We start from the raw sequence: 12500 nt of genomic DNA, 5'->3' as shown, positions 1-12500 counted from the left end.
CGGTCAGAGCGGCGAAAGGCGGCGGGAGGGGGGGTGGGATGTCCCCTCCCGCTCCTCCGGCTTAACAACCGAGCGGCTTTTAGCCACATCGGTTGTTATGTTTGGATAGCCGATCGCCCGCTCTAAACAACGGTACCGGGATGATTCCTGCGGCTGCAGGCATCATCCCGGTATAACCCCCGAACGCCGCCTCGTTAATCGCGCGATAAAAAAAATTGACGGCGTTAACATGGGTTTGTGTTAACGCCGTTAATAACGCGTTTAACTGACAGCACTAATATATATACACACACGAGCTACATGTCTGGGGGGATACAGCCCTGAGGTCCGTCCTCTGGGATTCGTCTCTATAGATCTCCCCTCGGGGGGGGGGGGGTGCCCTCTCCGTGGCTCGGGATCGATCGTCTCCATGTCTTCCTCGCTCAGGCTGGGAAGTGACTGTGTAATAAAAGCTCAGGCTTGCCCGTTTGCTGGTAGAATGTATAGAAAGGTGACAACCGCTGTCACCGTCTGATTATCCACGATCTGACAAATTCTGTACATGTGATTGGCTGCAGCCGTAACCTCTGTATTTATTTTTATTTTTTTAAAAGCATGTGAAACTCTACAAAGTAACAGCAATCCTAGCAGCTAAGTAGCTGCTGGATTGTTTGCGTTTACAGGTAGTGGAGGGGGGGTCCCCATCCTGCTGCCTTGCTGGGCTCTCCCATCCGGGGGGGGGGGGGGGGGGGGGGCTGGCAATAAATGTGATCAGAGACCAATCACCTCTATGATCTGGGTCACAGGGGGTCTCCAAACTTTCTAAACAAAGGGGCAGTTTACCATCCTTCAAACTTTATGGGGGCCGGCGGAGGCTGAACACAACCTTTCTTTATGCGCTTTTATTTTTAGTGGATGGGGGCGTTTCCAGAAATAATCTGAGCGGTACGAAGACTCCGAATGTCGGGTTTATTTCTCTTCCTCCTCCGGGAATTCACGTGGGATTTTTTCTCTTGTGGCGATCAGGGCTTCCTGATTGTTTTGCATATTTGTCGCACTTCAATGGCTGAGATCACTAAAATGTTAAAGATTCCACAAAGATCAGCCAAATGAACACAAAATCCAGATTTTAAATGATTCCAAATATTAACCCTTTCACTGCCAGAGCTGTTTTTTTGCACAAGTTTAACGACTTAAGGACCCTGCCTGTTTTTCAGATTTGGCGTTTACAAAATTAAAACATTTTTTTTTTGCTAGAAAATTACTCAAAACCCCCAAACACATATATATATATCACCCTAGGGAATAAAATGGCGGTCATTGCAATACTTTTTTGTCACACCGTATTTGCGCAGCGGTCTTACATTACATTAAAAAATAAGACATCAGTAAATTTAGCCCAATTTTTTTATATATTGTGAAAGATAATGTTACGCCGAGTAAAATGATACCCAACATGTCACGCTTGAAAATTGCGTCCGCTCGTGGAATGGCGTCAAACTTTTACCCTTAAAAATCTCCATAGGCGACATTTAAAAAATTCTATAGGTTGCATCTTTTGAGTTACAGAGGAGGTCTAGGGCTAGAATTATTGCTCTCGCTCTAACGATCGCGGCGATACCTCACTTGTGTCGTTTGAACACCGTTTTCATATGCGGGCGCTACTCATGTATGCGTTCGCTTCTGCGCGTGAGCTCGTCAGGTCGCTTTAAACTTTTTTTTTTTCTTATTTATTTTTATTTATTTTATTATTTTTTACACTGAAAAAAAATGTATCACTTTTATTCCTATTACAAGGAATGTAAACATCCCTTGTAATAGAAAAAAGCATGACCGGTCCTCTTATATATGAGATCTGGGGGTCAAAAAGATGTCACATCTCATAATTAGACTAAAATGCAAAAAAAAAAAAAATGTAAATTTTGTCATTTGAAAAAATAACAAAAAAATGTCTCTAAGACGCTGGGCGGGACAGACGTTTTGACTTCACTTCCGCCCAACAATGCTATGGGGACGGGTGGGGGCCATCTTGCCCTCACTCGTATCCCCACAGAGCAGGCTGAAGCACCTGATCGCCTCCACCGCCACCGACGGCTCCGGTAAGCGGCAGGGGGGGGGCCCCCCTCCCGCCGCCGATAACGGTGATCTCGCGGGGAATCTGCCGCGGAGACCACCGGTATCTTTTACAGGACCGCTCGCACTAAAGATGGATACCTCGGTTGTGGCAGCAGCTGCCGTTACCGAGATATCCATCTTTAAAGTGCCGCCATATATAGTCGTAAGGAGGTGGGGTAGTGGTTAAAAAAAAAATCATTTTATGCCTGAAGATTTACACAAAACCCCAAACCTATATTTTCTGAAGGAAGACACCCTAGAGAATAAAATAGCGGTAGTTTCAATTTTTCTTATGTCGCATAATATTACCGCAAAGGAAATGCAATATTTCAGTAAAAAGCACACTGACGTGAATATTGGGGCAAACAAAGGCAATAAATGACCCACATTTTTGGTAAAATATAAAAAGACGAGGCTGCGCCGAGTAAATAGCTACCAAACATGCCAAAACGTACATTTTCGGTCACCCCGTGAAATGGCGTCAAACGTCGGTACCCGATATATATTTTCTATAGGTGACACTTCAGAAGCCCCCTATAGGCGTCCGTTTAGTGTTACGGAGGTCGTCTGCTGTTGGAATTATTGCTCTCATGTAACGTGTATCACAATGTAGGCGCCCCGATGCTTGTGTTTATGTTCCTGCGTGTGTATATTTGGGGGGTCTAAAAAAATTATATCTATATGGGGCGGGGTTTATGTGCTTTTTTTTTTTTGCCCAAAAAAAATAAAATAAAATTGTTCACTTAAATTTTATTTTTATTTTTTTCATCACATAGAAGACAAAAAGTCTCCTATGTGATGTTTTTTTTTTTTTTTGCTGACAGGTTCTCTTTATTGAGAGACACACAGTCTCAATAGACCCCCCAATGTCTCCTCTGTACCCCACCAAATGTTTTGCATTGGAGATCGTATTTCCTGGCTGAGCGACACGGAGAACGTGACCCGGGCGTGAGGTCAGAGACATCGCTTTCCGGGTCACTGCAAAAAGGGGAGGAGAGCGGATGTGTATTCACCCTTCCCCTCCACCCGCCATGACTGTCCCAGGCCTGCCATTGGGCAATCGGAGCCCCTGTTTCATCAGAATTGGTAATGGAAGTGATGTTCTGTTGCCGCCATCTTGCTACACCCCTCCATTGTAAGAAGGAAAGCGGACATCTTGTTACACCCACCGGACTTTTGCATTTTACACTTATTTATAACAGGAAAGTGAGTTTATATTGTAAAATACAGGACATGGAACTCCGTGTGACTGGTTAGATGTTGATTTTTAAAAGCAGCGGTGATCTGTCAGATTACAAACCAGAGATGAGCAGATTTGCTGCTGCTTTTAAAATTCAACATCCTAACAGTCAGACGGAGTTCCAAGTCCTGGATTTCTCTATAGAAACTCACTTTATTGTTATAAATAAGTGTAAAATGCCTGTGGGTGTAGCAAGATGTCCGCTTTCCCCTTCTCACTGTATCCTTACTATGGGGGGTGCGGGGTGTACCAAGATGTCCGCTCTCCCCTTCTCTGTGTATCCTTACTATGGAGGAGTGCAGGGTGTACCAAGATGGCCGCTCCCCCTTCTCACTGTATCCTTACTATGGAGGAGTGCGGGGTGTACCAAGATGTCTGCTCCCCCTTCTCACTGTATCCTTACTATGGAGGAGTGTGGGGTGTACCAAGATGTCCGCTCTCCCCCTTCTCAGTGTATCCTTACTATGGAGGAGTGCGGGGTGTACCAAGATGTCTGCTCCCCCTTCTCACTGTATCCTTACTATGGAGGAGTGCGGGGTGTACCAAGATGTCCGCTCTCCCCCTTCTCACTGTATCCTTACTATGGAGGAGTGCGGAGTGTACCAAGATGTCCGCTCTCCCCCTTCTCAGAGTATCCTTACTATGGAGGAGTGCGGGGTGTACCAAGATGTCCGCTCTCCCCCTTCTCAGAGTATCCTTACTATGGAGTAGTGCAAGGATCCTCCCCCCCCATACATAGAAAAGTTGGAGATCCTCCCCCCCATACATAGAAGAGGTGTAGATCCCCCCCCCCAATACATAGAGGAGGTGTAGATCCCCCCCCCATACATAGAAGAGGTGGAGATGCTCCCCTCCCCCCCCCCCATACATAGAGGAGGTGTAGATCCCCCCATACATAGAGGAGGTGTAGATCCCCCCCCCATACATAGAGGAGGTGTAGATCCCCCCCCCATACATAGAGGAGGTGTAAATCCCCCCCCCCCATACATAGAGGAGGTGTAGATCCCCCCCCCATACATAGAGGAGGTGTAGATCCCCCCCCCATACATAGAGGAGGTGTAGATCCCCCCCCATACATAGAGGAGGTGTAAATCCCCCCCCCCATACATAGAGGAGGTGTAGATCCCCCCCCCATACATAGAAGAGGTGTAGACCCCCCCCCCCATACATAGAAGAGGTGTAGATCCCCCCCCCCCCCCCCCCATACATAGAAGAGGTGTAGATCCTCCCCTCCCCCCCATACATAGAAGTGGTGTAGATCTCCCCCCCCCCATACATAGAAGAGGTGTAGATCCTCCCCCCCCCCATACATAGAAGAGGTGTAGACCCCCCCCCCCATACATAGAAGAGGTGTAGATCCTCCCCCCCATACATAGAAGAGGTGTAGATCCTCCCCCCCATACATAGAAGAGGTGTAGACCCCCCCCCCCATACATAGAAGAGGTGTAGATCCCCCCCCCCATACATAGAAGCGGTGTAGATCCCCCCCCCCCCCCCATACATAGAAGAACACAGGCACCACGCTGGATGATGGGACTTTTATTCCTAGATCAGGACCAGTTCATAGCAGGTGAGGGCTTGTAGCAGAGCGTCGCACATCTCCTCGGCGCGGTTCTGCCCGCGGGGTTGCAGTTTTTGGTGGTATTGGCGGAGAAGTTCTGAAGGGAAGGTCACTCGGGGTTTGGGGGCGATGCTGGCCTCTGCAATGAGTCTCTGAACGACCTCCACCCCGCTGGTCCGCGCCTCCCCCACCATGATCTCAAAGTGTTTCCCCACCGTGCTCCGGTTCATGCTGAACACCCGCTGCTCCTGCTCCGCCACTATCTGAGGGTTCAACAGACAGAACAACATGGCTTCCACTGTGCGCAAATGTAACACCACCGGGAACAGCGACGTGTTCTGAGAGGAGGAGACCGCCGGCTTCTCCAGGATGTAATAATCCGCCTGCGGGAGCTGAGAGACCACCGAGGAGATCTGCAGGAGAGAGAGAGACCAATCAGAGTCCAGACTGAGCGCCCTGCACCAATGGGAGAGAGAGAGACCAATCAGAGTCCAGACTGAGCGCCCTGCACCAATGGGAGAGAGATAGACCAATCAGAGTCCAGACTGAGCACCCTGCACCAATGGGAGAGGGATAGACCAATCACACACCAGACTGAGCGCCCTGCACCAATGGGAGAGAGATAGACCAATCAGAGTCCAGACTGAGCACCCTGCACAAATGGGAGAGGGATAGACCAATCACACACCAGACTGAGCGCCCTGCACCAATGGGAGAGAGAGAGACCAATCAGAGTCCAGACTGAGCACCCTGCACCAATGGGAGAGGGAGAGACCAATCAGAGTCCAGACTGAGCGCCCTGCACCAATGGGAGAGAGAGAGACCAATCAGAGTCCAGACTGAGCACCCTGCACCAATGGGAGAGGGAGAGACCAATCACACACCAGACTGAGCGCCCTGCACCAATGGGAGAGGGAGAGACCAATCACACACCAGACTGAGCACCCTGCGCCAATGGGAGAGAGATAGACCAATCAGAGTCCAGACTGAGCACCCTGCACCAATGGGAGGAGGATAGACCAATCAGAGTCCAGACAGAGCACCCTGCACCAATGGGAGAGGGATAGACCAATCAGAGCCCAGACTGAGCGCCCTGCACCAATGGGAGAGAGAGAGACCAATCAGAGTCCAGACTGAGCACCCTGCACCAATGGGAGAGAGATAGACCAATCACACACCAGACTGAGCGCGCTGCACCAATGGGAGAGGGATAGACCAATCAGAGCCCAGACTGAGCACCCTGCACCAATGGGAGAGAGATAGACCAATCAGAGTCCAGACTGAGCGCCCTGCACCAATGGGAGAGAGATAGACCAATCAGAGTCCAGACTGAGAACCCTGCACCAATGGGAGGAGGATAGACCAATCAGAGTCCAGACTGAGCACCCTGCACCAATGGGAGAGAGATAGACCAATCAGAGTCCAGACAGAGCACCCTGCACCAATGGGAGGAGGATAGACCAATCAGAGTCCAGACTGAGCACCCTGCACCAATGGGAGGAGGATAGACCAATCAGAGTCCAGACTGAGCACCCTGCACCAATGGGAGGAGGATAGACCAATCACACACCAGACTGAGAACCCTGCACCAATGGGAGAGGGATAGACCAATCAGAGTCCAGACTGAGCACCCTGCACCAATGGGAGGAGGATAGACCAATCAGAGTCCAGACTGAGCACCCTGCACCAATCGGAGAGGGATAGACCAATCACAGTCCAGACTGAGCACCCTGCACCAATGGGAGGAGGATAGACCAATCAGAGTCCAGACTGAGTACCCTGCACCAATGGGAGGAGGATAGACCAATCAGAGTCCAGACTGAGCACCCTGCACCAATGGGAGGAGGATAGACCAATCACACACCAGACTGAGCGCCCTGCACCAATGGGAGGAGGATAGACCAATCAGAGTCCAGACTGAGCACCCTGCACCAATGGGAGGAGGATAGACCAATCACACACCAGACTGAGCACCCTGCACCAATGGGAGAGGGATAGACCAATCAGAGTCCAGACTGAGCGCCCTGCACCAATGGGAGAGGGATAGACCAATCACACACCAGACTGAGAACCCTGCACCAATGGGAGAGGGATAGACCAATCAGAGTGCAGACTGAGCACCCTGCACCAATGGGAGAGGGATAGACCAATCAGAGTCCAGACTGAGCGCCCTGCACCAATGGGAGAGGGATAGACCAATCACACACCAGACTGAGAACCCTGCACCAATGGGAGAGGGATAGACCAATCAGAGTGCAGACTGAGCACCCTGCACCAATGGGAGAGGGATAGACCAATCACACACCAGACTGAGCACCCTGCACCAATGGGAGGGGGATCGTCCAATCAAAGGCCAGACAGGGGGCATGCTGGGATTTGTAGTTCCTCACTTACGGTCTCCAGATACACCTCCGGCAGATGTTTTCCCTTCACTAGGTGGAAGCATTCCTCCTGCTGCCATTCTCTGACGGTCAACGATCGATCGACGTGAGCCCAGGCCAGCTTCCTCAGTCCAAAGACGATCGACACGATGCTCTCCGCCTCCTACAAAGACAACCACTGTCACTATACACAGAGGAGGGGAGGAGCCCGCATGGCCCCGCCTCCTACAAAGACAACCACTGTCACTATACACAGAGGAGGGGAGGAGCCTGCATGGCCCCGCCTCCTACAAAGACAACCACTGTCACTATACACAGAGGAGGGGAGGAGCCCGCATGGCCCCGCCTCCTACAAAGACAACCACTGTCACTATACACAGAGGAGGGGAGGAGCCTGCATGGCCCCGCCTCCTACAAAGACAACCACTGTCACTATACACAGAGGAGGGGAGGAGCCCGCATGGCCCCGCCTCCTACAAAGACAACCACTGTCACTATACACAGAGGAGGGGAGGAGCCCGCATGGCCCCACCTCCTACAAAGACAACCACTGTCACTATACACAGAGGAGGGGAGGAGCCCGCATGGCCCCGCCTACAAGACTCATTCTAATTGGTGCAAAACCTGATGCCCTCTAGTGGTGAGTGTGGAGGAGTCGGCACTACAACTGATGCCCTCTAGTGGTGAGTGTTTGGGAGCCGGCACTACAACTGATGCCCTCTAGTGGTGAGTGTGGAGGAGTCGGCACTACAACTGATGCCCTCTAGTGGTGAGTGTGGAGGAGTCGGCACTACAACTGATGCCCTCTAGTGGTGAGTTGGGGGGAGCCGGCACTACAACTGATGCCCTCTAGTGGTGAGTGTGGAGGAGTCGGCACTACAACTGATGCCCTCTAGTGGTGAGTGTGGAGGAGTCGGCACTACAACTGATGCCCTCTAGTGGTGAGTGTGGGGGAGTCGGCACTACAACTGATGCCCTCTAGTGGTGAGTGTGGGGGAGTCGGCACTACAACTGATGCCCTCTAGTGGTGAGTGTGGGGGAGTCGGCACTACAACTGATGCCCTCTAGTGGTGAGTGTGGAGGAGTCGGCACTACAACTGATGCCCTCTAGTGGTGAGTGTGGGGGAGTCGGCACTACAACTGATGCCCTCTAGTGGTGAGTGTGGAGGATCCGGCACTACAACTAATGCCCTCTAGTGGTGAGTGTGGAGGAGTCGGCACTACAACTGATGCCCTCTAGTGGTGAGTGTGGAGGAGTCGGCACTACAGCGCCCTCTAGTGGTGAGTGTGGGGGAGTCGGCACTACAACTGATGCCCTCTAGTGGTGAGTGTGGAGGATCCGGCACTACAACTGATGCCCTCTAGTGGTGGGTGTGGGGAAGCTGGCACTACAACTGATGCCCTCTAGTGGTGAGTGTGGAGAAGCCGGCACTACAACTGATGCCCTCTAGTGGTGAGTGTGGGGGAGTCGGCACTACAACTGATGCCCTCTAGTGGTGAGTGTGGAGGATCCGGCACTACAACTGATGCCCTCTAGTGGTGAGTGTGGAGAAGCCGGCACTACAACTGATGCCCTCTAGTGGTGAGTGTGGGGAGTTGGTAGAACTGATGCCCTCTAGCGGTGAGTTGGTAGAACTGATGCCCTCTAGTGGTGAGTGTGGGGAGTTGGTACACCTGATGCCCTCTAGTGGTGAGTGTGGGGAGTTGGTAGAACTGATGCCCTCTAGTGGTGAGTTGGTAGAACTGATGCCCTCTAGTGGTGAGTGTGGGGAGTTGGTAGAACTGATGCCCTCTAGTGGTGAGTTGGTACAACTGATGCCCTCTAGTGGTGAGTGTGGGGAGTTGGTAGAACTGATGCCCTCTAGTGGTGAGTTGGTAGAACTGATGCCCTCTAGTGGTGAGTGTGGGGGAGTTGGTAGAACTGATGCCCTCTAGTGGTGAGTTGGTAGAACTGATGCCCTCTAGTGGTGAGTTGGTAGAACTGATGCCCTCTAGTGGTGAGTTGGTAGAACTGATGCCCTCTAGTGGTGAGTGTGGGGGAGTTGGTAGAACTGATGCCCTCTAGTGGTGAGTTGGTAGAACTGATGCCCTCTAGTGGTGAGTTGGTAGAACTGATGCCCTCTAGTGGTGAGTGTGGGGGAGTTGGTAGAACTGATGCCCTCTAGTGGTGAGTTGGTAGAACTGATGCCCTCTAGTGGTGAGTGTGGGGAGTTGGTAGAACTGATGCCCTCTAGTGGTGAGTTGGTAGAACTGATGCCCTCTAGTGGTGAGTGTGGGGAGTTGGTAGAACTGATGCCCTCTAGTGGTGAGTTGGTAGAACTGATGCCCTCTAGTGGTGAGTGTGGGGAGTTGGTAGAACTGATGCCCTCTAGTGGTGAGTTGGTAGAACTGATGCCCTCTAGTGGTGAGTTGGTAGAACTGATGCCCTCTAGTGGTGAGTGTGGGGGAGTTGGTAGAACTGATGCCCTCTAGTGGTGAGTTGGTAGAACTGATGCCCTCTAGTGGTGAGTTGGTAGAACTGATGCCCCCTAGTGGTGAGAGATGTACCTACCTGCAGCCTATACACAGGGATATCGGGCTTGAGGAATTTGGCAAGCACGGTGCGGTCAGTCCGGTCCATGAGGCTGAGCATGGAGAGACAGAGTCTGTGGATGAAGGTGGGTTGGAAGTTCTGGACGCGGCGCAGGGTGTCCAGGTCGGGGAACGGGCCGTTCTGCTCCCGGTAGCGCACTATGCCGGCGGATTTCTTGCCCTGCAGCTCCCGCACACAGTCCAGCTGACTCTCAGAAGCCGTGTTCAGGAGTCGCAGGATGACGTCTCTCTGCTGCGGGGTGAAGTCCTTGTCCACACCGCTCTTCTCCTCCAATGAGGTCACTTCCTGTGGGGGGTCGTGTCTGCCAAGAGGGCGGGACGAGTGGACCGGCCGCCGCCACTCTGACCTGGTGAAAGGACATGACCGTCCAATCAGATGTCTCCCTGGAGGACGGAAATAAAAAGCTGAATTAAAGGCAGGACTTGATTGGGGGGCTAAAATGTCACCGCCCCATGCTGTGTGGAGGAGGCGGGGTCATGCTGTGTGGAAGAGGCGGAGTCATGCTGTGTGGAGGAGGCGGGGTCATGCTGTGTGGAGGAGGCGGGTCATGTATGGAGGAGGCGGGGTCATGTCAGTGCCCCATGCTGTGAGGAGGAGGCGGGGTCATGCTGTGTGGAGGAGGCGGGGTCATGTATGGAGGAGGCGGGGTCATGTATGGAGGAGGCGGGGTCATGTCAGTGCCCCATGCTGTGAGGAGGAGGCGGGGTCATGCTGTGTGGAGGAGGCGGGGTCATGTATGGAGGAGGCGGGGTCATGTATGGAGGAGGCGGGGTCATGTATGGAGGAGGTGGGGTCATGTCAGCGCCCCATGTTGTGTGGAGGAGGCGGGGTCATGTATGGAGGAGGCGGGGTCATGTATGGAGGAGGCGGGGTCATGCTGTGTGGAGGAGGCGGGGTCATGTATGGAGGAGGCGGGGTCATGCTGTGTGGAGGAGGCGGGGTCATGCTGTGTGGAGGAGGCGGGGTCATGCTGTGTGGAGGAGGCGGGGTCATGTATGGAGGAGGCGGGGTCATGTATGGAGGAGGCGGGGCCATGCTGTGTGGAGGAGGCGGGGCCATGCTGTGTGGAGGAGGTGGGGTCATGTATGGAGGAGGCGGGGTCATGCTGTGTGGAGGAGGCGGGGCCATGCTGTGTGGAGGAGGTGGGGTCATGTATGGAGGAGGCGGGGTCATGCTGTGTGGAGGAGGCGGGGTCATGCTGTGTGGAGGAGGCGGGGTCATGCTGTGTGGAGGAGGCGGGGCCATGCTGTGTGGAGGAGGCGGGGTCATGTATGGAGGAGGCGGGGTCATGCTGTGTGGAGGAGGCGGGGCCATGCTGTGTGGAGGAGGTGGGGTCATGTATGGAGGAGGCGGGGTCATGCTGTGTGGAGGAGGCGGGGCCATTCTCTGTGGAGGAGGCGGGGCCATGTCGGCGGTGACATTGGGGGAGGGGGAAGGTTACCCCCACATGGGATTTGGACACAATAGAGGTGATTGGGGGGTCGGTACCCGTCACGTGTCTCTGGGGGAGGGGTTATTCTGGGTCACATGTGCTCAGTGCGGGATTCGGTCACGTGTAGTGAGTGGGGGAGGGTCGGATTCATTACCGGCAATGAGAACTCTCCGGTATCCGAACATGGAGGCGCCGACTGATGACGTCACGGAATCGCGTCACTCCTATACATCAATGGGGCGGGACTGCGGCGCAGGACACACCCCATATAGAGCGCAATAAAAGACGGGGATAGGGGGCGTGACCAGAATATTCGTATCAGATATCCGGGGAGGGGATAGAGCCACACCCCGCCCACAACCCCTCCCACCCGCCTGCACACCCCGCCCACAACTCCTCCCACCTGTCTGCACTCTCCTCCCACCCCCCCCCCCCCCCGGTGCACAGAGGAAGGTCCATAACGACATGGATGGGCGCGTTTGGGGTGGAGAAACTTGACTGGCTGCACAGAGTCCTGACCTCTCGAGGTTTTGCAGAAATAATATTTTTTTCACAATAATGAGCCGGGTGTGTGCTGGGCAGTCTGTGAAAGGGAGCGCCTTGCTCAATACTGTCCACCCTGAGGCAGTAAATGGCTCTCTCTCTCTCCCACTGCCCCCCTTCTCCCCTCCTTCTCTTCCTCCTGCCCCCCTCTCTGTGAAAGTTTAAATAAAGCTTTTTAAAAAAAAGCCCCCCTCTCTCTCTCCCACTCTTTTCCTCCTGCCCCCGCTCGCTCTCTCCCACTGCCCCCCTTCTCCCCTCTCTCTTCCTCCTGCCCCCCCTCTCTCTCTCCCACTGCCCCCTCTCTCTCTCTCTCTCTCTCTCTCTCTCTTCCTCCTGCCCCCCCTCTCTCCCACGGGGGGGGGGAACTAGAAGGAGGGGGAGAGAGAAGAGAGGGGGGAAATAGAAGGAGAGGGAAAGAGAAGAGAGGGGGGGAGCTAGAAGGAGAGGGGGAGAGAAGAGAGGGGGGAACTAGAAGGAGAGGGGGGGGGAGAACTAGAAGGAGAGAAGAGAGGGGGAGAACTAGAAGGAGAGGGGGAGAGAAGAGAGGGGGGAACTAGAAAGAGAGGGGGAGAACTAGAAGGAGAGAAGAGAGGGGGGAAATAGAAGGAGAGGGAGAGAAGAGAGGGGGGAACTAGAAGGAGGGGGAGAGAGAAAGA

General features: G+C 53.4%; 1 protein-coding gene across 1 annotated transcript; it reads right to left on the bottom strand.

The window, feature by feature from the left end:
- Positions 1–4857: 4857 nt before the first annotated feature.
- TEFM (transcription elongation factor, mitochondrial) lies at positions 4858–11580 on the bottom strand. Its single transcript, XM_040330126.1, has 4 exons — positions 11456–11580; positions 9828–10252; positions 7290–7439; positions 4858–5308 (listed from the first exon to the last, which is right to left on the bottom strand). The coding sequence occupies exons 1-4, from the start codon at positions 11484–11486 to the stop codon at positions 4880–4882; spliced, it is 1035 nt and encodes a 344-aa protein (XP_040186060.1). The 5' UTR covers positions 11487–11580; the 3' UTR covers positions 4858–4879.
- Positions 11581–12500: the final 920 nt, after the last annotated feature.

Source organism: Rana temporaria, chromosome 12 (assembly GCF_905171775.1).
Source record: "Rana temporaria chromosome 12, aRanTem1.1, whole genome shotgun sequence".
NCBI classification, from domain to species: domain Eukaryota; kingdom Metazoa; phylum Chordata; class Amphibia; order Anura; family Ranidae; genus Rana; species Rana temporaria.
This window is presented reverse-complemented; position numbering and strand designations above follow the sequence as displayed.